At 40.8% G+C, this 26,744-nt stretch overlaps 1 protein-coding gene across 4 annotated transcripts in view; it reads right to left on the reverse strand.

Moving 5' to 3' along the window:
* CIT (citron rho-interacting serine/threonine kinase) overlaps window positions 1-26,744 on the reverse strand; it is a 182,961-nt gene that overhangs the window by 54,050 nt on the left and 102,167 nt on the right. For 3 of the 4 annotated variants that reach the window (XM_058281457.1, XM_058281456.1, XM_058281455.1), the window contains exons 14-23: window positions 19,567-19,737; window positions 19,204-19,254; window positions 18,628-18,681; window positions 16,813-16,953; window positions 14,818-14,943; window positions 11,034-11,129; window positions 7,024-7,140; window positions 5,584-5,693; window positions 4,401-4,575; window positions 2,135-2,332 (exon numbers count right to left, since the gene is read on the reverse strand). In XM_058281457.1, coding sequence (XP_058137440.1) covers window positions 2,135-2,332; window positions 4,401-4,575; window positions 5,584-5,693; window positions 7,024-7,140; window positions 11,034-11,129; window positions 14,818-14,943; window positions 16,813-16,953; window positions 18,628-18,681; window positions 19,204-19,254; window positions 19,567-19,737 — 1,239 coding nt within the window. The remainder of the gene's footprint in view (window positions 1-2,134; window positions 2,333-4,400; window positions 4,576-5,583; window positions 5,694-7,023; window positions 7,141-11,033; window positions 11,130-14,817; window positions 14,944-16,812; window positions 16,954-18,627; window positions 18,682-19,203; window positions 19,255-19,566; window positions 19,738-26,744) is intronic. The other variant, XM_058281458.1, reaches the window with a different exon arrangement.

Raw genomic sequence — 26,744 nt, forward strand, 5'->3', positions numbered from 1 at the left:
AGAGAGAGTACATTTGTGACCATTTTCTCTTTTTCTTGGAGAATACATTCTTCAGAACAAATTCAACAAAGCCATTCAGGTAAAAACCACATGCTGTCCATAACCAGGTTTATGGAACATAATCAAGAAGGGGGTAGGGAGCCTACAGCTTCCAAATGGAACTAAAGCAAACTGATAAGGGGTTTGGATTCCCGTGAGCATGATTTACAAATAGCCATTCGACCCAAAGCACTCTTCTGCCATCATTTTGAACAAGTTGTATTTTCCATAGCATCTTCATTGGCACAAGCAGTAGAGCCATAGTTTCTTAACCAACGGAGGTTTGTTTATTTTATTTTTTCTAAGAAGCAGCTTGGAGGCAGTGATCTCATCTGACTAAATTAAGTCGTGACTTGCTGCTCTGCTAGGCTTCCAGCAGTCATTAGACATAGCACATTCCAACCTGCAGCAAGACAGGATTTAAAGGACTAATTCCCCATAGACAAACAGCAGTGACACATGCCCTATTTTATGCCCAACTCCTCCTAAACAGGGGCAGGATAAGATACATGGCAACCATCCTCCCTCTGATCCCAACGGAGCAGCAAGACAAACGTGACTTTCTATTTTGCTCCAAAATAAATGGGATATGAGGACTTACAGGCCAATCTCCAGGGGAGAAAAGGCTGAGGCCACAGCACTAGGCACAGAGTGAGGGCTTGCCAAATAGGAATTAAATTATTGGCATCTCTTTCCCTTTCTTTCAGAGTATGGGTGTTGCAATCAATATCTGAACTCCACTTAAATTCTGAAAAATCTAGGCTGCACAAGCGGCCTCTACATAGGAGTTACTCTGTGCCCTCAGAAACATGGGGCCACTGTGTTCCTGACTGCTCCCATGAGGGCACTCATACTGTCAGGTCAGGTTCCCAATTTGGTTCAGGTAATACGATTCCCAAACCCACATTCTAAGAGTCAAAGTAGTTAAATTCTTTTCAAAACATTTTTTAACAGGGTAAACTATAAGCAGTGATTGAGCTCAGCCTTCTGTAGAAATAACACCACTCTAAGAGATGTTTAGAGACGTTCCCTGATAGAGATGAGGCCGGCATCCAAGTTGAATCAGCAGGAATGAAGTACCCATTTAGGTACCTTAGAAAAAAACCACTCCACTAATCAGCTGCATTGTGCCCTGCTGGTCAGGAGAGGGTACCCTGACCAGCAGGTGCAGATGTGCCTGTCCAGTTGGCAGGTACAGAATGCAACTATTAGAAATGCGTGTGCTTGGACTGCACTAACCATTAAAACTCAGTAGCTCTCCATGCTCAGAGTCCAGGCCTACCAAACAACCTCCCAACAGGAATGTGCCTTTCTAAGTAGATGTCCCCCAAGAGAAAAAATGTGAAATAAGCCACCCAGAGTGGCACTTCCCACTGTCACTGGATAAGTTGGCATACTATGTGTCAGACTCTTGTGAGTTTTGTTAGCCTGGGTCAGTCCTATGAGGAGGATCAACTATAGGAAAAGGGCCCAAAAGCGCTGCAGAAAGAACTGAGGCCTAAATCCAGGACTTCTCCAAGTTACTACTGTCCTGGAAACACCTTTCAGCTGAGTAAACTGGTCTCTCAGAAAGGGCAGGAACCTAGTCCCTTTCCAAGAAAGACTCTATTATTCAGAGGAATCTTTTCCACAAGGTTGTGGCAGATGCATACAAGTGTCATGAAGAAGATTCCATAGCTTTAAAATTTTAAAAAAAAGGAACACAAATGACGATTACCAAAACAAAACCATATATATGGTAGGAAGACTACTCTAAGAGATAGGATTATTTTTTTAATGATTATCGAAAACTAAAATCAAAGACCCAGGTAAATGGACTTGAAACTGAAATTTAAAATATGATTTTTAAAAAAGGAAGGTACACTAATAACAGAGGAACTTTTCTAGATATTAAGGAAGCCTCTGATATTAACAATTGATTTAGCATACTAATTGCAATGAAGAAGAAGCCTATGTGAGCAGACTTCTGCCCATTAAAATCTCTGTGGATCATTTCTTCCCTCTTGGAATTTCTTAGAGTGAGCAAATATTCTCAATACCACGCTCATCTTGGCTGAGGCCATCAGCGGCCAAAGGTGCTGCTCCCTGGGCCTACCGTGAGTGCCTGGATCTCCTCCTCTGCTTCTGCCGTCGTCTCCTCCAGCTCCGTCTTCGCCTGGCGCAATTGGCTTTCCAGGGCCGCCCGGGCAGCCTGAAGGGCACTAAGCTGGGACTCGCGCTCTTGAAGGGAGAGCTGCAGCTCTGTGAGCTGGCGCTTTAGCTCTAGTTTCTGCTCTTCATGCTCTAGACTGACCTGAAAGAGACAAACGCTGAAGAGCAAGCCATAATACAAATTGCTGAGCAATCTGCATCTTAAACTTCGTCTTGGAATCAAATTCTCAGTACCCAACAGAGGGAGAAAAATGCAATAAAACAGATCTGATTGCCATGAGTCTCAAAAATCAACAGGAGAAGTTGTAAGAGACTATTTATACAAACTATCCCTTACTTAAAAATACTCAAAAGACTAGGAAGGGTTCAAATGAAAAACTACCCAGCAAAACTCTCCAATGAAAATTATGACAATTACTCTCTTAGAAAAACACTTAAAAGCAAATGGATATAAATAACATCATATTAGTAACAGATATCTTTACAATTAGAATGCGAATGGAAAAACAGGCTAAATTCTTTTCATTTTAAATATTCTTGCTCTGATTTGTTTTTATTAGATTTGTTTATATTAGTCCATTTATTTATGAAAAATTTACTAAGTATCTTCTTTGTAAAGGGAAATACAGGGATGAAAGATAGTCTCTGCCTTTAAGTTGGGGAGAAAAAAATGAAAGTCAACCACTATAATATATTATGGTCAAGTGCAAAGGTCAGGACATGTAGCAATATATTAGGCAGAGAGCTGAGGGGTGGGGAGAAAATGCTGAATCTTTATATTAAAGAGTTTACAGAAGTCAACCAAGCAGATAAGAAGGGGAAAAACTTCCAGGCAGGGAAAGTGAGGTGTCCACAGGTATGGAGGTGAAGAGCATGGCACACCCATTCACTGACCTAACAAACACTGACAAGGTCGTCCTGGGAGCAAGATACTGTGTCAGCTTTGAGGATGCCAAACAAGTAAGAGTTGCTCACTGTCTAACAGACCGCCAGCAGGTAAACAAGGTGATGAAGTGAGAATGAAAGGCCACAGAGACACAGAGGAGACATCCAGACCAGCTTCTGGGGACCAAAGACTTTCCAAAAAGAGGACATCCATGTCCCAAAGAACATAGGGATGAAGAGAAGAAATATTTACAAAAGATTTACCTGGAAAACCAATAGGATTTAGTGGCTAATTAAAGTAGGACAGGACACAAAGGAAAGAGGGGATGCCCAGGTTTCTAAGCAAGGGAATGAGACAGATGGTGAGACCACTTGCTATCAGGCAACATGAGAAGAAAAGCCACACTGGGGAGAGAGGTGAGAAATTTAGACTTGACATGCTGAACTTAGCTGCTCGAGAGACATCCAAGTGGAGGTGTCTCATGTCCACTGGGATAGTGGGTCAGGAACTCAGGAGGAAGGTTTGGGTTGGTGGTCTAGACCTTGGAGTCAGTGGTAGCCAATCCCATAGCTGGGGTCTCTATCTAGTGACCATGACAATGACAAAGCAGCAGCAAATGTAGTACTTACAACATGCCAGGCACCATTTTAACTCATTTCAGTCATCTTCATAACAACCCAATGAGGTAGATACCGCTATTACCTCCATTTTACAGATAAACTGTGGCACCAAGAAATTAAGGAGCTGAGCGAATGTCGAATAGCTAATAAACAGCAGAGATGGCATTTGAACCCAAGCAGTCTGGCTCCAGAGTTCATGCTCATAAGCACAATGCCTTACTGTCTTATTAAAATGTCAGCAGTAAAATAAAAATAAAGAAATCCTATTTTACTACTTTTTTCTAAAACAAAATGCTCTACTTCATACAAAAAAAGATTTATAATAAAAATAAAATAATAAAATAAAATAAAACGCCAGCAGTCAGAGCTGGATTGAACTCCACTAGCCAGCCTGAAAATTACTGATTCTGCCTAGCAAAACCATGAGAGGCAGGTGACAGTGACTCAGTGGAGAGGGGAAGAGGATGCTGTAAGAGGAAAAGAGGACCCAGGAGCCCTGGACCTACGCTAGAGAAGGGGGAAAGGTTATAAAACTACTAAGCAATGGATGTGGATTCTGCCTGAGATCTGTTAGGTCGAGGCTGAGCTCTTAACCACTATGCACAAAGCCTCTTGTGTGGGTTTTTATTAATGTCTGAAACCTGGCTGGGTTGCGGCCTGAATACCCCCAAAAAATCCTCTTGGGCGAGCACCCTCGCTCTCACCTCCCTCAGCCTTGTCTCTAGCTCCAGGAGCCGATTTTTGTCACTGTGGTCTTGATGGCTGATTTTTTCCAGCTGCTCTTCCAGCTTTCGGTTCTGGGCCTCCAATTTCCCAGCTTGTGTCTCCAGATAAAACTTTTGTTGCCTCAGTTCTGAAATCATCTCTTCCTGAGCCTTCCTGGTGTGGGTGGGGGGAGGGAGGGGAGTTTTGTTAGAGGTGAGCAAGTCACTTCCGAAAGACAGATAGAAACAAATGGGGTGAGGGGAGTGGGGGGATGAAGAGGGAGGGAGAGGGATCCTTATTGGTTAGCTCTTCCTCATGTGCAGCACAGGGAGCCTGTGGGATTAATCAAGGGGGGGATGTGAGGGACACTAACATTTCACTCCTCTGGCAGACTTTTCTTGAGAGCCGACATGGGAGAGCAAAAGGGGAATCCTTAGAGAACAAGAGTGCTTGATGACCCAACCCTCAGAACCCTTTACGGCAGGTCCAAGGGAAGGAGGAACAGTGTGGAGAAAGAACGTGGTGCTTTCTCATTCTCTTTAGACCTCCTTCACCTCTCCACCAGACTGCCTGGAAGTATCAGCAACCAGAACATCTCAAAGATTAAAAAAAAATAAAATAAAACAGCCTACCAAGCTGGTTTAAATTAAGATGGGGATGTTCTGTAAGATTGTTGAAGAGAGAAAACTAGGGGTAAATTCCCTGGAGATTATAATGCTTTGGGAGAAAAGATTAAGATCAATGTGCTCCTGGAACTCATATTACCTGACAGTTCCATGCTGGACCTGAAACTTCCTCCCCCAGGGCCTATTCTAATGACAATAAATGGATGGCCCAATTGGGCACACAGATCACTTCTGGCTAATTATGGGAGGCAAATCTGGGAAACAAGGACTGCAACTTTTGGAAAGCAAACTATAAATAGCCTCATTAGTGAGACCAAAACACTCTATAATCTGAAAGTAATTTGAGGCATTTAAGAAAATGCAACTCAAAAGAGAAAACGTGACACAGTAGAGTGAGATCGCTTAAGAGAGGCCAAAATTACATAAGTACATGCAAGGTGGGCTGAGCTACAAAAGCAATTAAATCCACTCCAGTTCCAAGAAGCAGAAGAACAGAGTTGATACCCCAGAGCGAAGACCAAATTCTAACACATGCAGTTAGAATCTGAATACTTACATGTTTCTTTGGGTAAAAAGACTGCTATTTGCTGCCAGTTTATTGGCTTCAGACAATTCCACAATCCTCTGTTCCAGGGACCTGATCTTGGAATCCATAGCATTGATCATCTGGAACACAGGGGTCCTTTTAATCGTCACATACACAATTATGTCAGAAAGGGTGTAATGCAGACAGGGTAATATGGCCAGAGGAAACTGGGCACTCAGCTAGTCTTTGCCATAAGGATCACAAAAGTTACTGCCTGAACGAATGCACTCAGCTGTTTTGCAAATCAAGATTACATAATATCATGCCAGCCAAGTGTCTGCCATTAAAAATATGCAGAAGAGGGAAGCGGCTGTGGCTCAATCAGTTGGGTACCCGTCTACCATATGGGAGGCCCTGGGTTCACATCCCGGGGCTTCCTTGTGAAGGCAGGCTCACCTGCATGCTGCAGAGAGCCGCCAGCCCGGGCGCTGCGGAGTGGCGCCCAGCCCACAAGGGCTGTGGAGTGCCACCTGGCCCGCAAGCGCCGTGGAGAGTCGACTCAGCAAGGTGACGCAACAAAAAAGGAGACAAGGAAAAAAAAAAAAATGCAGAAGAGCACACAGCGAATGGACACAGAGAGCAGACAGCAAGCAAGCCAAAAGGGGGGGAGGGAAATAAATAAAAATAAATACAGAAACAGAAGAACGCACAGTGAATGGACAGAGAGCAGACAGTAAGCAAAAAGCCACAAAGGGGGGATTAAAATATATATATATATGCAGAAGGACCTGTTCAGATATCAGTTAGACCCCCGAGAAATCTGCCTATGACCTGAGCCTGCGGAGTGACTAATGGGCAGTCTTCAAGTTCTAATGTTATCATCACCCATAGGGTTTTCATTTTCTGAGTTATTCCTTCTCACCCAGGCATCGCTGTCCTAGATTCTCTTCGTCAAAGTTTCCCCAACTTAATAAATCATAAGAATCAAGGGTGCTGCTGGTTAAAAAAATACAACTTCCCAGGACCTTCCCTCAGAGATTCTGATGTGGATAATAATCTAAGATAATACATTTATAGACAAGCATCACAGGTCAATTGTATGGGCAGCAGTTTCTTAAACAACAGCTCTGTGGTTCAGAAAAGAGAAAAACACGCAAAGTAAAAGGAAGGCAAAATAGGAGATCAAGGGCCACCGGGCATTTTCCAGGGGGCACTTGGGAAGGACAACAATCTAGCTGTGGCAGGTAGATAAGCAGGAGTTGTTAAAGAAGAGAAAGAGAAAACTGGCTGCTCAGAGCTATCATCACCTGCATTTAGGAGAGGAAGCCCTTGAAGAGAGGGCTTCTCATTATCAACAAGCACCACAGGATTAAAAAGAAAGTATAACTGACCAGATAAAATGGAACCTTCTAAGGTATGTGATTCTCAAACCCTCCTTTGAAAATTAGCTTTGAAATTTGTTAAACCTACCGCCTTCTGCTCACTGAGAATTTTGCCTTTCTCATGGGCCTCCTCTTCATGTCTCTGCATCATATTTTCCAGTGACTCCTTATCGGCCAGGTCTTTCTTTATCTGATTGTCCAATACCTACAGAAAACAAAAGAGGACGTTAATGTCCTACAGTAGCAAAGCTGAGCAAGGAAAACTGCTTAGGGGCCTGACAAGGAAAATAAGAAAGGAGAAGGAAAGAGTAGCAAAGAGGCCAAACCACTAAACCCTGGGGCAGAGAGAGATTAGGGTCTGTTTAACAGCGAGGATGGGGCTGAGAAACCAAATATTATCCTCAAACGGCAAGCAAGGGGTGGAACTGAACTAAGAGCTTCTTTCCAAATCAGCAGCCAAGAGACCAGAGAGGTATATCCAAAATGGAGGTGGACTCCAAAATGGGGAGGAAAAAAGATCTCCCTAGAGATCTAGATGTAGCAAATCAAGTTCCTGTATTTTGTAGATACTACCTTGGGGACAACTTTTCCTTTGCCAATGCACCAGTATTTTTCAGAACATGCCTTGCTCTTAATTTGGACAAAACTAATTCTAGGTAACCCTGAGCTACGTGCGGAGGAAGAGAATGCTGAAGACCTAGGAGGTCTGTGTAACCAAGGCCGATGCTCAGAAACAGCAGGGGACAAGAGGATTCTGTCTGCCAATAAAGTAGAGGGACAGCCAAGAGACAACATAAAAGAAAGAACAAAATGCCTCTTTCCTCTGTTCTTTCCTCTGGTCCAGCTAGGGGGGAAAAACCTTCCCCAGGGGAAGAGAAACCATGTGTTCTCAGTTCTGACAATACCACAGTAATCACCTACTGCTCTCAAGTGCAAAAAATAAAACAAAACAGTAATGGTGTCACCATCCACCAGCTTGATCTAATGTTCTGAGGGCGCACACAGCCACCAATTGCCAAACAACAAGCAGAAAAGAAAAGAGAAAACGGAAGACATCATAATTTGTCTGAGCCTTTGAGAACAATCCTGTGTTTCTCATCACAGAGAAACCTCTGCTATTCCAAATGACGCCAACTACATTAAGAAGGACAACAGGATATTGGGAATAAAGCTGACAGAATTGGGGTCACAGGAAGGATAGGAATGTGCTTTTCCCACAATGTCTATTGTGAAGAGGCCTTCAAAGTTCATGAGAACATCTTCCCTAAAAAGATTCAGTCAGCAGGGAGGAGTCCACATGATGAAGAAAGGAAAGAACAGATTTCAAAGAGAACTTTAAGCTAGCATGGTGTGATGAAAAAAATAGAATGGGAGTTGGGAGAAGAGAACAAAAGGTGGAGAACAGGGTTATGGGAGGAGGGAAGAACCTCAATAGGATAAGAGGCCCACTCTCTAGGATGTCAGGGCATAATTCTAAAATTATGAGCAAGGAAAGGACAGAATCTAGGATATGATCATAACCATTACTAAAATGGCCTTTGAGAATGGAATAGGCAACACAACAGCAGAGAAAGCCCCAAAATAAACAAGCAAAAGTTTTTATAAAAATTCCAGTATAGAAGAGAGAAAAAAACAGATCTTTCCCTAACATTCTCTGAGATCTAGAAAACAAAGTTCTTTCCATCTGTGAGGTAGCAGAGACCATGTAACATCTGAACTGGAGATGCACTTTTTAAAATAAGGTGGTAAAAGCAATGAAATACATCCTAAGATGGCTCTGTTCAAAGGAAGCCTCAACTTTGGAAGTAATGGTGGTAAGTGGGAGCCAGAAGAAACAAGCCTCTATCAAAACTGTATGCATCTCAACACCGAAAGGGTTAAACTGGAAGAAGAATGAACAAGACATTACATAAGGGGAGGGACAAGGAGATTGTATGAAATAGCAGATTTCACTGTAGGCATCTTAATCAATCTAAAATAGAATGTAGCTTTTTACTAAAAAAAAAAAAAAGTCAGTATTATCACCCAAATCATAGGACGAATTTTACAACAGGTTATTTTCATTATGCAAATGTACCAGTGGACTACCATATACATTCTCATGCTATATAATCCAAAGAAAAAAATGTGGGATCCAGTAAGATTGGTATATTGTGTTTAAAATGCTCTAAAGCAGGGGCTCAGTCTAGAATACTCTGACGGCACTTCTGGATTATTTTCCTACTTTTTAAAAAATGAAAAATAACCAAAAGTAATATCAAGAGTAAAAGGTGAACCAGAATGGTGACAATGGTGATGGTGGCATACAGGTACTCAGTTCGGTTCCCAAAAAAAGGTACAATCAACTCTGACAATACCAACCAAATCAATAATAGGACTGTCAGAAAAATTAAAAGGCTTCCTTAATGTCTGATTTCTCAGGAATATAAAAATGAGTTGAAGACTTGTTTCAAAATCATAATGAAAATGTGACATGATTTTTAAAAGGAAAGCAAGAAGCAGGCACTAATTTCTGATAATTTAATGGACTAGATTATTTAGGCCAGCCTTCTTACTGATAAAAATATTGGATGCTATAGAAAAATACAAAAAACATTTTCCTAAAAGTACATAAATTTGGCACAAGAACAAGTAATTGCAGACCAAAATCGAAGTGAAAGCAGAAGCCCAGAGAGGCTAGAAGGGCACAAAGCTGCTTTTAACTTGAGACACTTGAAGAAACAAATAAATTTGAGCTTCAGTTCTGATAGCCTCATAGAGTTAGAGGAGAAATTAGAGACCAGAGCCACCTCCTAAGGTGGGTACACATTTTCATCCAAGGCCTTAAGTATTCCCACTAATAATCTTCCAGAGAAAACAAGCAGCTCACCAAGAACACAAGGAGACAGGCACCATGAAAAAGAGCCAGAGACAACAGAGCAAAAACAAGTTTTCAAATACACTGGATACTAGAATTATCAGGTACAGATCATAAAAGAACTATGCTTAATGGGCCTAAAGAAATAAAGTTAAGATTGAAAATGACTGCAGGGAATAGAAAATTATTGTCTTAAATAATCCACTAAACTTGAGAAAATACCAAGTAGAACAGTCAGATATGAAAAATACAATAACAAATTAACAACTCAATGAATGGTTTTAACTGTGGATCAGACATAGCAAACAAAGAATTAGTGTACTGGAAAATAAGTTAGAATTTATCCAGAATGTAACCCAGTGAGACAAAGAAATGGAAAAGAAAAAAGGAAAAAAAAAAAAAAAAGGATTGATTGGAGGTGATTTAATAAATGTCTCATCAAAGTTTCAAAAGGAAAGGAAAGAGGGGGTGGATATTAGATAATATTTGAGACAAAAAAGACCATTAATTTTTCAGAACTAAGATATCATGCCATTCAAAAAACCCAGCAAAGCCCCAAATAGAATAAAGAAAAAGAAATTTATATCTAGACCTCACAGCAAAACTGCTGACAAAGGAAAAATTTTAAAGCAAAGGATAAATTCATTCAAAAAAAGTAACAGACTGACAACTGACTTCTCAAAAACAATAAAAGCCAAAAGTCAATGGAATGGTATCTTCAAAGAGTGTCAGAATAAAAACTGCCAACCTAGAATTCTATTCCCAGTAAAAATATCTTTCGAGAAAGACCATTAAATGAAGACATTTTCAGACAAACAAAACAGAGAGTTTGTCACCAACAGATACTCACTGAAGAAAGTTTTCAAGGCTATCTTTAGACAAAAGGAACAGGATACCAAGTCTAAGATGCAGGGAAGAAAATTAAAAGCCAAGAATGTGGTGAAGATGTGGCTAAATCTAAATTATCATGGAATGAATGACAAGAGGGTTTAAAAAAAATGTTAACAATGGAATTAAGATACATGAAGACCAAATTTTTTAAAAATACATATTTTTTGAACTTCAGATATCTAAATCCCCACATGGGTAACACTCCACAACCTCCCACTATGGAATGAGGACAGCATTTACTCCCAAAAGTTCTTTGGTCTAGGAAGAAGTAGCCATAAGTGCCCAGGAAGAGAGAGAAGCTACAAGGTGCCATTGGAAGAACACAACGGAAGATGAGACAGTGACTTTACTTTAATTTTTTCCTCATAGTGCTGCTCTTTCTGTTTCAGGTGCACCTCCAGGTGCTGAGCTGAGACCTGGGCTTCCCGGTGCTTCTCCTCCAGCTCCTGGATACAAAAGAACAAATGGTCAGGAGTGCAAAAAGGGAAGGACATAACCAAAGTATGTTAGACATTCACAGGAAACATGACTTTGGTACAGGACTACAGGTGACAGGCATCTGTTCCTCCTTTACTACCCCGAAGGCCCTTGAGAAGGAGACCACCACCGAGTCTCAGCCCTGGGGTTTTCCAAGTCCAAGCTCACACACACGCACATACACACACACCTGGTGGGCTGTCAGGGCTGGGATCAGAAACGTGTCAGTATGCCACGATCAAGCAAAGGCAGCTCTTCATCTTTCCATAGCATAAAAAGAGTAACAAGGCAACATTTCAAAGTTTAGTGCAACCCAAACCCATTCCCTGACAGCTATCTTGAGTCTCAGTCCATTTTCACTGTTACGACAGCCTTAAATGAGAAAAGTAATTTTAATTTATTATGACAAAAAATATTTTGTATTTTCCTTATTAACAAATTTATTGCTCAAGAACCCTAAAGAATGGGAAACGGACTTTGGCCCAGCGGTTAGGGCGTCCGTCTACCATATGGGAGGTCCGCGGTTCAAACCCCGGGCCTCCTTGACCCGTGTGGAGCTGGCCATGCGCAGTGCTGATGCGCACAAGGAGTGCCGTGCCACGCAAGGGTGTCCCCTGCATGGGGGAGCCCCCACGCGCAAGGAGTGCGCCCGTGAGGAAAGCCGCCCAGCGTGAAAAAAGTGCAGCCTGCCCAGGAATGGCGCCGCCCACACTTCCTGTGCCGCTGACGACAACAGAAGCGGACAAAGAAACAAAAGCAGACAAAGAAACAAGACGCAACAAATAGACACCAAGAACAGACAACCTGGGGAGGGGGGGGAATTAAATAAATAAATAAATCTTTAAAAAAAAAAAAAAGAACCCTAAAGAAGGAAAACTAGTGTGACAATTTAAACACTTCTAGTTTTAAATGAATATTCTAACTGGTGTGTGAATTATATAAAAACCTGAAGATATTCATATGAAATAATATTTATATGATATAATGCTAATGGGAACAATACAGAACATAAAATACACTAATTACAATGTATATATATTAAAGATGAGAAGAAAATTTGGAGTTCTATTAATAGTCCAAATTCAATGTTCCCTTAGTTCTTTTATTGTTTAGTTTTCTGCTTTTAAACACAATTGTAATTTATTTGAAAAAATATGCCAGTTCATTTGCTGATGTGTCACATATCAATCTTACAGAAGGCAACATCCAATTCACTGAAACAAGTGCACATATATCTGCAGCTTGATTAATTCTGAGGAATCAGGACCCGTTCGTTAATCACTAATATCAAAAGCCATTACTCCAAGTTTTCATCTCTAAGCTATTAAGAAATTTTTCTTTGAAGTGGAAGCAATTATGAGAATTTTGAAGAATGTGGAAATTATACAGGATATGTTGATAAAATGGGAAAAAATACTTTCAGATTCACATGCACATAAAACATTAGTGAAATCGCTTTTGAAATTCTCATCTATCAGCATGGATTTTCTTTAGGGGCCATTAAAGTGTTCAATCTTCAGACCAGGTGCAAAGATCTACTGCACTCTAACAGATGTGTTCTTGAAAAGTTGAAGGTAAACAGGATTTTAATTAATAAAAACATATTTGAAGGGCTTTGTGTGTACCCACTAAAGGAACCTCTGCAGTGACTGACTTCTTTTATCAAAGCAAACTACTTTGCCATAACGATAGCTCCAATTATCTGCTGTGAATGTTCTTATCAGCAAGGCAAATGTTTTCAAGCAAATGGCATTTTGGGATCTGTTTCCAAAATGTCATTCGTGTAACGGTAATAAGGATCCTTCTTTGCCCTTATCCCAGATATTGCACAGTCTAAGCACAGGGTTCTTGAGCAAAAGGTACCTTCAAATAAATGAAGTGACAACTGCACAGGTACTCAGGCAGGTAACAAGACACATTTGGACAAAGAAATCTGCTTACTTTTTTAAAGTTAGAAATCTCTTGATAAATACCTTTCCTTATTTTCAGTCCTCATAAGCTATCACAGGAATGGAAATCAGGGTCTAAAAATAGGGCAAAAACTCAAGCACCTGAGAGTGACAACATTATGACCAAATTTCTGGTCTAAATATGAATGGGAGTTTATGACACATAATCCAAGAATGCAAAACTCTTTACCCCTTTATTTTAATTGCAAGTGAACCTTTAGAAAAGCAGATATTGTAAAATCTGACTTCTTTGTAGCTTAGCATTTTTTGTTGTTGTTGTCATTTTCTTAATGTATCTTTTCTCTCTATAGAGAGAGAGACTGGATCAACTCTTCAGGCCTGTTATGCAAACAGTTGTTTGCAGCTATATTTCCAGCTCCAAAGGAGTGCCTGGCACATAGTAGAAGCTCATTAAATATTTGTTGAATGAATGAATGAACACATCACCATTAAACAAAGAAACACTTTGCAACCACAGAGAATTAACCCTTTCATTTGTACCAAGCAAGGGATAGTGGTGGTGGAATCTTGGTGGGATCTGATTCTAACACACAGTATAATTCACACGCTTGACGACAGCCAAGAGAAACCCTGATGATGCAACAAGAGAACAGAAGGGATAGACTGTCACGTTTTTCTCTATGTGCAAACATATATATGAAGACCATGTCAAAGCAAACCAGTTTAACCAATTTCTCTTTGACCTATTTGTTCAAGCACATTCCATATATTTATGAACATACATGAACATAGAAGTGTGACGTGATTAAAGTGGTTTTTGTCTTTTAGTTGTGTTAAGCGTAGGACCGTAAGCTGGCCATTCTCAAATTCAGACAGTTGCAGGTGACTCATTTCCCAGAAGGGATGCAGAGAATCGCCTTCTTACGATAAGCAGAAGAGCCGACCACTTCATAGTCCCTCCTGGCGGCAGGGCAGGTGGGGCTTGTGAACAGAGTCCAAGTCACCACTAAATCTCTCAAACGTTGTATCAAATTTCTGGCTTTTGGACAAAGACCCAAGGAGAGCCCTTCCAAGTTTCACCTGCCTTCCACCCTGGCAGAGGCAGAATTTCAATCCATCTGCAAGTACCACCTGAGCCTTCCCTGATTAAGTAAATTTTGTCATCAGAGCTTAAAACAGAATCGTGATGATTATAAACCTAAAAACAGACCTGCTACATCTAAGGAAATTGAAAGGAAGGGGGGGGAAACCAACTGTAGCAGAGAAAGTGAGTGGGTGAACAGGGATCTCTGACAAATACTACTCTGAGAAAAACAATTCTGCACGACTAATTTCTTTCTTCTCCAAAAGCAAAAATCTAGATTTCAGTCCTAAAGATCTAAATTCCTACAGCTTTTTAAATTGGCATTGCAGAGTTGATGGCCATACAGAGCTCTACTGATAGAAGTACAAATGCTCCTGTATAAATGGATCAAAAAGGAAAGAGTATGCATGGTCACATTTTAAAATGCCAGGCAGTAGCAAACATCGCAAAAACGTATTTGTGGATCAGTTACCAGTGCCGCAATGTCCAACATTTTGTTAGTCACACTATCCTACAATATGGCGTTCACTGAGACCACCTCTCTCAATTTCCCTACTCGGTGACACCTCCCCTGTTTTGGCATTTAATTCTTCTTCTTACCCCCTTCCGTTTGCAACCCCTAATCTGTTATCTGTTAACTTTTTAACTTTCGTTCCTGCTCACCAGAATTTTATCAGCCATCTGCTGGATCTGTTGGGATTTTGTCTGGATGTCATCCTTCAGTCTGTTTTCTCTACGCTCCATGGTCTCTAGCCTCTTTACCTTGTTCTCCAGAGAATGGCGGCGTTCCTGTAGGTCATGAATCAATCAGAGAGTTTTAATGGCATAACCGCTATGGGCATAGTGCCTGCACGGAGGGAAAGAGCCCTCATAAGCATACACTCTCGTCCGGAAGAAAAGTATTAGGCACCAGAGGAAACAGCAAAGAACGTAAGTCTCTATAATTCAAATGCTCAGTTGAGTTGGTTACAAGAGTGCATTCATTCATTCAAATATTTACCAAGCACCTACTATCTGCAAAGTACCACACTAGGCATCACAGAAAATAGAGAGGAAAAAGACATAATTTCTGCCCTTGAAAAAGATAAGACAAACATAAATCAACAAAAGACAGGTTAAAAGAGAGAAGCAGCATAAAAGAGGTACATAGAAAGAGCTATGGGAGGTTGCAGGCAGAAAAGAGGACTCTTAACTAAACGGTTCAGCAGGAGAGTCACAGAGGTCTGAACTGGATTTGGCAGGTTGGAATAGGGAGGGCAGGAGACGAGCAAAAAAGTGTTTCACACAAAGGGAGGGGTGTTAACAGAAACACAGAGGTGCTCAAGAACTGGTGTAGGTACTAGATGAATTGCAGTGCATCTACAGGGTAGGATGCATTAGGGGAAAGAGCAGAAGAGGTAAATGGGCAGCATTTGGGGGTCACTTCACTGAAAGTGTCCTGTACCAACCTCAGACACATGTAGGTATATGGAACCCTGAAAGATATGTGATGGGGCAAGTGGATGTTAAGGAGTCTTGTGTTTGGGGACCGTGTTTGAGCTCTCTGGCAGGAAGAAGACATTGGAAGCAACAGGGCAAGAGATGATTCCACCTGGTCAGCTAAGAGGAAGAGGGCCTGGACCATGAGGAGGGCTTATGGTAGGGGATGAATGGGCAAAATGGTGTGAATGTGTTGATAGGATTGGGTGACTCACTGAAGGGCGGGGCCAGAGAAAAAGCAGATGACATCAGGATCTCATGTTTGAGATAACCAGAAAAATAATGATGGCCCTGACCATGATGAGGAAATTGAAAGGAGAAACCAGCTTGTGGGGGAAGAATATTCTAAATTTGATGCAATGTTCAGACACCCAGTAAAGATGCCAGGGGAGCAGTAGGAGCTATGGGACTGGAATACAGGTGAGAATGGCCCCAAAGACACACATAGATGTAGGTTCACACCAACTCTGCGATGGGAAAAGCCAAAGGTCCATTGATAGGAGGATGGCTAAATCAACTATGGCCTGTCCTTCCATGGGACCAGCACTAAGGGGAGGGGTAGGAAGAAGGAGGGAATAAAGGAGAAATGCCACTTTTTATTATATATTCTTTGGTACAGTTTAAGTTTCTTACAATGAAAAGACATTCACTTACTTCCTGTATAATTATATAAATGATTCAACAACAACAACAACAACAAAGAATTTAAGGGAGAGAAGAGACCCAAAAATTTAGATCTGGGAGTCGTCAACATAGGTAATAACTGAAGCCTTGAAAATTAATACATATTAACACTGTGGGGGAAAGGCAAAGGGGAAAAAGGGGTACAGAAGGAAGAAAAAGAAAAACTCAGAGATGGAGTTACAGTTAACGTGCATAAAATATAAATTCTCCCAGATTAGAGAGTAGGACAGAGGTAAACAAGCGGAAAGGAAATGCTTTTCTCAAAACAACTCTACTTGAAGCTGCTGTGTCAAATTTTTTTCCAGTGGGAGAAAACATTTCCAAGCCTCTCAGATTTCAAAGGGATTTTCAGAAAGGAAAGTGGTTTGGTCAAACATAAGCAAGTGATGGTTTTGCAGATTCTTCTTGACATAGCCAATGGCCAGTCACAGTTGCTCACAGGTGGCTGTACCAGGGCCAGGGTTAGTCCACACGGGGTAGAGGTCTCTGGCTCACCTCGGCTTCAACCAGCTTCTTTTTAATGCCTTCAGAAGAATCCTCTCGGTTCTGCAGCTTCTCCAGCTCCCGCTCAGCTCGCTCCTTTGCCTGGCGGATATTCTGCAGCAGCTCAGTGGCCTCTGTGCTAGCTTTGACAGCCTAGGAGGACAGGAGGAACAAGAGAGAGATGGCCAAATTTACAGAGTCAAACATGGTGATGATATCCTAAATGAAAAAAGCAGGTAACACTGAGCATATGTTATATTCATTTTTTCAAAACATGTAAACATTCATTTTGTTCTGTATTATAATGTGCATTTATTTTCTTTTCTTAACATTTTAACACCCTTGAATTGGGGATTATAATTGGCAGCATTTTTTCCTACTCAGGGAACATAAGATAATTGTGTACCTGACACCTTAGATACAATGCAATGTTGTGAGTGCAACCAAAAAGGTCTAGAAGGATTTCTCTATCCAGATATTAAGGGTTATTTACCTCTCAGCATCAATTTTCTCCTTATTTAATCATCTCATTTGCTTATTTTCCTATGGGGAATTTGTACTATTATAAGAAGAAAACAAACTAAAAGCTATAATTTAAACTTTTTTTTTCCCAAGTAAATACCTTTCAAAAGGTGCAATAGTCATAGTGCTCTTGGAAACTCATAAATCCGTTGAAGTTATTTTGTTCTTCTTAATTTTTTATTTGGGTCTTTATAGCCCTGATAAAAGATTTGAGGTTCTTTGCTTAAAATTTAAATGTAAAAAAGTGATGGGAAGCAGATGGAGCCCAGTGGTTGAGCGCCTGCTTCCCACATAAAAGATCCTGGGTTCAATCCCTGGTACCTCCTAAAAAGAAAAGTGGAAACTCCAAGAAAACAGTAAATTTGAAGCCTGAATTGTCCAACACAGTAAGCACTGGCTGCACATGGCTACTCAGCACTTGAAATGTGGCTGTTTGGCTGAGGAATTAGTCTTGATTTTATTTACTTTTAAGTAATTCCAAAACTGAAAACAGTGTAAATTTTAAAATACTGATACATGTTGAACTGATTTTTTTTAAATGTTGGGTTAAATAAAACATCATTAAAATTATTTCACCTGTTTTTTTTTATGTGACTACTAGAAAATTTTAAGTTACACATGTAATTTGTGGCTCACACCAAACGTCTTTCGGATAGCACAGTTGTGGATGAAAACCTGCATCCTCCCCAAGCTTCTAACAGACAGCAGTAGACAAGAATCAGTAAGGGTGGGGGGTGTTCTTAAACCACACCCATACGCATGTGCTGGCTGTGAAAGGCATGTTTCAGAACCACATTTGCTCTGGGCGTCTTGCTAAGCATCTCCAGTATTCAACTAAGACAGGGCCACCGGCACTAATTTTTAAGGACACTGTAAAGCAGCCGCAGCCGCATTCGTGTGATGATGCCAACGTATCCTCCAGCCTTCCGCTGCATGGGCCTTTCAAAGTTGCCCACGGAGTTTCTGATTGAAAGGAGTCTGGGTAATGCACAGCACACATGCTTATCTTACAAATGTGCAAGTTGGTAAGCCTGGTCCCCCAGGGAGAGAGAAACTGGCTTCTCAGGTCCCATCAGAGTATAATTAGAAATTTTACTTGAGTCTCACAGCTTGGTTTTTAAAAATAAACACTGCTGACATGACTCAAGAGAAAAAGTGTATTCAGAACTCTGATATTTTCAGGTAATAGCTCACTCCCCCTTCATTCTCCTCAGTGCTGAATGACTAATTCTGTTCCTTTCGTCTTTATAAAAAGTGCCCCAGGACAGGCAAAGAAATGTATTTGGAGAAAAGTCTCAGGCTTACCTTTTCCAGCTTCTCTTGGAGTTCCTGAATCTTGAGCTGCTGCTCAGCATTGATCTATAATTAAAATCCCAGGAAATAAAACATAAGACAAATAACTATTAACATCTTGCTACATTTAATGTAGTTCTATCTTCTTGAAGTCTCTGTAGGGTCTTCTTGTTTTGTTTACCAGAACCTAAACTAATGGAGAGGAAGTAGGGCAGCCTATCAGAGAAGTCTTGGGATGTCTCAGGGCAAACTGCCTTCACAGGGCTCGTCCACCTTTACTATTTCTTTATGCTCGGCAACATTTAAATGACGAAAAGAGAACCAGAGTCTCCCAGTGCCTTAGGACAATAAAATTTTAGACCTGGGAGTATTTGTTATTGTGAGCAGGCATGACAAGAACAAAAAACGAGATACCTTTTATCCCTTTCGGAACCACAGCTGAGGCTAAAAGTGGCTACCAGAGGTTGGCCTAAGTAAATGTAGAAGAATGTTCTTATTCAAGAGTCCTCTTAATGACTGGCCACTGATATTAACATAAATACACATATATACACACACACAAAAAGGGACACCAATAATGGAAAATACCTTCTCCAGTTTGGCATATTCTCCCACTTCAGGTTTCCCTTGATCCTTAGACTGTAATGAAAAAGATACAACATATTGGGAAATCTCAACAACCTACAGGTCTTCTAGACCACAATCCCTGTGGTACTGTCTTGGTTTCTGTGACCCAAATAATAATAATGTCATTGTCTTGAAATTAAGAGCTTTCCAAGGTATCCATTATTTCCCAAACTCATACTCTTGGAGATAGTATTCCCTTTATTCTTGCTAAGATCATTCATGATTTTATTGCCCCCCCTCCCCAAAAAAAAACCAACTACCAAACAAAGAAACAAAAAAACAGAAAGGAGGACTGTGATCTCCTCCTGGAGGGTGGTGGGCTACCTTCATCAGTTTATGCTGACATTCTGTCGCTTTCCGCTTGAATTCTTCAGCGGCAAGCCGAGACTCTCTCAGCTCTGATTCGTAAAGATCACTCCGCCTTCTTGCTGAGACAAGGTCCTCTTCCAACTGGTTCATCATCAACCTCATTTCTTCCACTTGAGCCTGGTACTCCTAAAGAGGAGGCAATGGAAGAAAGGTGAACTTTAGAACTTCCAAAAGGAAAGACAGGCAGGAAGGATGGAAGGACATCGAGTGATCATTCCTTAACCCAAAGGAAGACACATATTGAAAAGATTGGCAGAGAACAGACCCAAAGAGAACATGATAGAAAAATGGGACACAGAAAGACACCCTACACAGGCAAGGGGGTGGGGTGTGGGGTGACGAGGAGGAAGAAAAGAATATTAAATCTTTAAACTGATTTATTGTAGAACATGTATCATTAGTAAACCCATCTGGAACACATGTACCTGTAATAAGATCCTCTGAGCAAATGATTTAACCACACCATTTGCAAAGAACCTTAAGGCATTATTTGTAAGACAGGCGCGCCAAAAGGAACTGTTCTTTAAACAAAGAGGATAAACCGCTTACATGCATTTTTCCTCCAAGGATAGTCATTTATATAGATTTATCCTTTAGAAGTTATGTACTCCTAACACAATTAGATATGGTACTTGTTTTAAAATTAACCTTTCAGGTGGCACAAGAGGATAATTGAAAAATCTCAGTGGAAAGAATCTTGGAAGGTGAAACTCATCATGTCAGTTTCTCACCATTAATTTTTCTGGACTCAAAACAGAATGATGAACTTAACATTGCTCCTGAAATTCAAGTCACCCTGAAATTAGGAAGTCAGAAAGCACTAGCTCTGGTCAAAATTAATTGTGAGAAAAATTCTAAGAACAGAATTATCTTATTTTCTAGAGTAAAAACCATAAAGTAACCCAAAGAGCCCAGCCTTCTCCAAAATCAATTTCTAATGTCAAACCAGAAAACCTGAATAGAAGTTTTTTGAAATTGGATTTACCAGAAGAAATGGGCAATGGTTTTGAAAACGTTTGGACAAAGCATAAAAACACTCTTTGTTAACAAAAGCAAGGCTAAGTGTAAGGATTACAAATAAGCATTTACCCAATCCAGGTGCCTTGGTGGAATACAAAATGAAAAGAACAAGGAATATGTTTGAGTTTCCTAGCTGCAAAAACAAATACCATACAATGGGTTGGCTTATACAACAGGATTTTAGTGGTTCATAGTTTTGAAACTAGGAGAAGTCCAAAACTGAGGCATCAGAAAGGCAATACTTTCTCCCTAGAGACTGTGGCATTCTGGGCCTGGCCGCTGGTGATCCTTAGTCCTTGGTGTTTCCATCACATGGCAACGCACATGGTGGCATTTTCTCCTTTCTCTTCCTTGTTCAGTTGACTTGCAGGTTCAGGCTGCTCTCAATGGCTTCCTCTTCCCATGTCTAATTTCCTTTGCTTACAAGGCCCACCCTCATTCAGTCTGGGTACACCTTAACTAATAACACCTTCAAAGGTGCTTTTAACAAATAGGTTCACACCCACAGGACATGTGGGGAGGGCATGATTCAATTCTCAACAGTCCACCCTCTGGACCCCAAAAGACATTTTCTTTCCCCCATGCAAAATACATTCATTCCATCACAACACTCTAAAAGACTTAAGTCATTTCAGTAGCAATGCTAAGTACAAAGTCTCATCAAACTTTGTTATGAGTGTGCTCAATTCTGGGGCAAAATTTCTCTATCAGTGGACTTGTGAAACAATATATAACAGTAGGATAGGTATAGGATTAATATTCCCATTCCAGAAAGGAAAAATTCGAAGGGAAATAGGGGTCACAGGTCCCAAACAAGTCCATAGCTTGTGGGAGAAGTTAGTTCCAAAATTATAAAATGGTGAGTGTCGGCATTTCTCAAGCTTAGGTAAGGAACCCAAGGAACAATTCTCACAGAACCCCCACTTGGTACCATTTAAATTATTTTCATATTAGTATTACTTAATGAACAAATTTAAAACTAGGTATGAATTCCTTATTGTTATATCTCTTATAAAAGTAAAGAAGAAAAAAAAAGAAAGAAAAGGCTTGAGTCTTTGTCCCCCATGTCTGAAGGAGCAGCAGCCCCACACTTTCCAAATGCTTGTGCAGTGGCCATGCTCTACTCCAACACTGGGGCGAAGACCCCACTTTCTCCATGCATTGGTATGGGGCCTCTCCAGCACCAGGGCACGGGCCCCACCATTTCTGAGCACTGGCATGGCAGCATTTTCCTAGTGCCTGAACAATAGGCTACGAGACCCACCCCTCCAACCCCTGGGGTAGATGGCCTGCCCCCCCCCCCCAATGCAGGAACGGACCCACCCTCTCCCTCACATGTGGGTGGGTGCACTCTCTTGTCCTAAGATCTTCTTCATCCAGACCTTTGCTGCCACAATTCTTTCTTTCTCTGTCCCTTTCGGGCATTGCTTCTATTCATAAAAATTTGGCAAAGACCCCTTGTTCAAGTGAGTCCAATCCATTAGACAACAGAGCTTCCCAGATCCTTCCTGGATAACTGCACTTCCAATCCTGATATCACTAAAATAGCTGAGTGGATCCATACTCAGCCAAATCTTCTTTAGCAAAGGTTTGTTTCAGTTAAACCCTCAAGTGGAGGAGCTCTGTGATCTGGAGCTCACTTCCTGAAAATTCAGGAAGGTCCCTGATAGAACTACTTCTGGCTCTTGACTCAGAGCACATTACCTGGATAAGCTGAGAGTTTGCAAAATCATCAATTTCTGGTTCCTTTGTGCTTAAGAGTTTTATTTTCAGCTTATCCCTGTCCTCTTCTTACTACAAGCTGCAAGGAGAAACCAGGCTGCACCTTCTACAGGTAACTTGCAAATCTCCTTGGCTAAATATCCAAGTTCATCAGGTTCATGTTCTGCCTTCCATCCAACCACAGAACACAATTTTGCTAAATTCTCTGCTACTCTATAACAAGGATCACCTCTCTGCTAATATCCAATAACACATTCATCTATTTATTCTAAATCTTCATTGGCGATACCTTTAATATCCATATTTCTACCAACCATCTCTTGAAAGCAATCTAGGCTTTTTCTTTTCAGAGCCTCAAATGCTTCCATCCTCTACCCATTACTCAATTCCAAAGTGTCTTCCACAGTTTTAGGTATTTGGCATAGCAGAACCCCACTTTCTAGTACCAAAAACAATTTTAGTTTCCCTAACCGCTAAAACAAACACCATACAATGGGTTGACCAAAACAACAGGAATTTGTTGGCTCACGGTTTTGAGGCAGTCTAAAATCGAGATGTCAGAAAGGAGGTGCTTTCTCCCCAAAGACTGTAGCATTCTGGGGCTGGCTGCGGGTGATCCTTAGTCCTTGGTGTTCCATCACATGGCGATGTACATGGTGGCATTTTCTCCTTTCTCTTCCTACTTCAGTTGACTTCGAGCTTCTTGATGCTCCCAGACTTCCCCTTCTCATGTCCAATTTCCTTTGCTTACAAGGACTTTAGCCATATTTGATTAAGGCCCACCCTCATTCAGTTTGGGCACACCTTAAATAATAACACCTTCAAAAAGCATTTTTTACAATGGGTTCACACCCACAGGACAAAGGGTTGAGACCTGAACATGCCTACTGGGGGGGACATGATTCAACCCCCAACATAAAAGAATCAAGATTAGAAATGTCCAATGTACAGTGAACATTTCTAAGATCTGTTCTCCCAAGAAATACCTTGTGAGGAATCAACTGAACAAGGATAATTTTTAGCCAATATTATGCAATTTTATGAATTTTTTAATAATAGGGCATAAAGTAAACCTTTCACCCTATTGCAACAGACCATCCCCCCCATGCAATATAAAGGGCAGTTGATTTACTTATGAAAAATCAATCATTTTCATGCAAGTAAACCCCTCTCAATATCATCAGTAGAGGGGAAAGGAAGGAAACTAGTCCAAAGATAGGCATGGGTCTGCTTCATGACCTCCTGCCCAAAAGTAAATTGTTACTGAAGGCCAATCCTAAGGAAAATTGGCCACATGGGTTTTCTGCATGGTGCATAATCAGTAGGTGATATGGGTTTGTATAATGAATGACTCTAATAACCTTCTCCCAATTATCTAAACCCAAAGAGTGGAACATGAGCAAAGATTATGCAAAATAGTGAATCCGTTACTTGGGGTCTTTCTAGACCCTTCAACTAGGGTTGCATTATGATTTTCATGGCCCTATGCACTTGTGTTTTCATGGTTCCCTTCCTCCATAAAAAAAAAAATATTTTAAGTCCCGAAAATATTCTCTTTTACCTAAAAATTCATTTTGTCCTTCTGACTTTCAACCCCTGCAAGTATCACAGGGCTAGGTCTTGTGCTGCTGAGCCTGATGGATAAGTCAGCCATCCCTTCAGTCGCATGAAGACCATGCTGTGAAGGAAGCAACGAGCTAAGGGAAGTCTTGGGCATTTTTTTCTCCTCAAACTCCCTTTGCTTTCTTGGACTTGTCAGCGAGAAGGCAGTATAATTTTTTTATTTTGTCAAGAGTGAGGGCAGAGTGGCTGTCTCTCCCCCTAACATCTCTCTTTCCTGAGCTGTCAGCACCCAGAGGGAAGGAGGCAAGAATAAGGCAACAGCTCTGTCAGCCCTTCAAGTTCTTGAGGCATCCAGTCTGCTACAAGCATCAAAAGGAATTCTAACTAATTTGTTGATCCTCTATTATTATGTTGGATGATTTAAGGAAATCCTATAAATCCAAAAGCTAATCAAATCCCTCCTTCAGGAAAAATCTGAAAGAAGCTAATCAGGTCTGTTTCCAGCGGCAGCTGAGAGAGAGCCATGGTATCATAGCATGGAAGGAATTGTAGGGAAGAGTTGAATGGGGTCAGGATGGGCAACTGTGGACAACTTTCAGGGCCCACCCGAATCAAGTCTTTTGAATGGAGCTTCAGAGTTTGGTGGGAAAGAAGTATCAGACATGGTCCTAGCTAATCAGAAATCCTGAAACATGAATGATTTTGGTTACCCATATTTTGTTTCCTTTCTGATGGAGAGAAATCAGCAATTGCTAGCATGGTGCATGAATCAAACTATCATATGAGACTTTTAAGTGTTTCTTATTTTAAGCCAATTCCAAATATTCTACAGGGGGTAGCTAAGTAGAAGATAAATATTTTTTTTTAATTAAAAAAAAAAAACTAGCTAAACAGTTGTACAGAAAATTAGCATTTGAGAGAGAGAACAGGGGAGGAGTCAATATGCTATAAATCAAATACTGTAAGTTTGCTGAAAAGCATTAAAGGCTTTTTTCTGGTTTGCAAAATCTTGTCCTGAAAACTCGACCAAAAGTCATTTTAATAAATCCTTCTTCCAATTAGAAATAAAATCTGAAACCAAGATGTTTCCTATCCCTAAATGGGACTTTTAACCATCATTAATCTAAAAATCCACATGCATGGCAACTGTGGTATGAATCATTTCTGCCATTACTTTCAATTCAACCACCAGCATATACCTTTTCAAAATAACCCGGTAATTTTGTTTCTATGGAACTCATGGACAGCAGCTGCGCCCTCTGGTGGCCAAACACAGTTTTCATTCCCCAGGATGTCACCAAAAGTCAATTACAAAAGCATACTCACTGAACTAATGGGAAGAAAAGAATCCCACATTTTGAAACTTTTAGGAAAAACTATGTTGATAAAAAGGGCAGGAGTCAAACGTCAAAGCAGATTTTCAAACTGTGTGGCCTTCAAAATCTAAGATCAGTATTGTCCAATTCTATTGCAAAGTTTCCTATGCATGTTTACTTAAAACATTTTTATTGAGCAAGAGGATATTAACTCATCTTTATTTATTTGTTTGTTTATTTATTTATAAGGAGGTAACAGGGATTGAACCCAAGACTTCATACATGGAAGCGGGCACTCAAGCACTGAGCTACAGCCAATCCCCAATGAGAGCTGGTTTTTTCGTGTTTGTATTTTTTTATTTTTAGGAGGTACTGGGGATTGAACCCAGGACCTCATACATGGGAAGCAGGCATTCAACCACTTGAGCTACATCTGCTCCCCAATCATTGTTTTTAAATATTAAGGTGATAAATAAATTATACTGACAAATTCCAAACACGATAATTCTTTCCTTAAAAGTAATTAATAGGGGAAGCAGATGTGGCTCAGGCAACTGAGCACCCACCCACCACAAGGAAGGTCCATGGTTCAGTTCCCAGTGCCCTCTAAAGACGACAGTGAGCTGGCATGATGGGCAGGCGTGGCAAGATGACACAACAAGATGACGCAACAAGAGACACAAGAAGAAAAACACAATGAGAGACATAATGAAAGCTCGGAGCAGAGGTTCCTGGTGCCTCCTATGGAAAATGAGCAAGACAGCAAGCTGGTGTTACAGGCAGGCGTGGGAAGCTGATGCAACAAGAGACACAAGAAAAAACATAATGAGACACAACAAAGAAGGGAAAAGAGATGGCTCAAGCAATTAGGCACCTCCCTTCCACATGGGAGGTCCCGGGTTCAGTTCCTGTGTGCCTCCTAAAGACATAGCACACAGCAAGTGCAAACAAGGGGATGGGGAGAAATAAATAAATAAACAAAATAAAAAAGAGTAAATGACGATACTACTTGGGTGTGGATGTGGCTCAAATGGTTGAGTGCCTGCTTCTCACATGGGAGATCCCGGGTTTAGTTCCCGGTGCCTCCTAGAAACAACAAAAACAAAGCAAAAACAAACAAAAAAGCACAATTCAGGGAAGCCTATGTGGCTCAGTGGTTGAGCGCCAGCTCCCACATATGAGGTCCTGGGTTTGATCCCCAGCCCTCGTACCTCAAAAAAAAAAAGAAAAAGAGAGAGAGAGAGTAATCAATGGATTAAATTATTTGCAGGAGTTTCTTGCATTCATACCACCCAAATGGCTGTTGGTGCTACCCAGAAAAATAAAATGTTCATTTCCATCAATGTTTCCATTAGGTTTTCTGAAATGAATGAGCTGCCTCACAGCTGACAATTCAGCTCTCCAATTGCTCATTGCCATCTCTTCATTAAAGTTTCTATTTACAGTATCTTCAAAGGACAGAAAAATCCATGCTAAAAAGGAAACAATGAGGCAATATAAAAATGAACCATC

This window comes from Dasypus novemcinctus, chromosome 19, assembly GCF_030445035.2.
Source record: "Dasypus novemcinctus isolate mDasNov1 chromosome 19, mDasNov1.1.hap2, whole genome shotgun sequence".
In the NCBI taxonomy this organism is placed as follows: domain Eukaryota; kingdom Metazoa; phylum Chordata; class Mammalia; order Cingulata; family Dasypodidae; genus Dasypus; species Dasypus novemcinctus.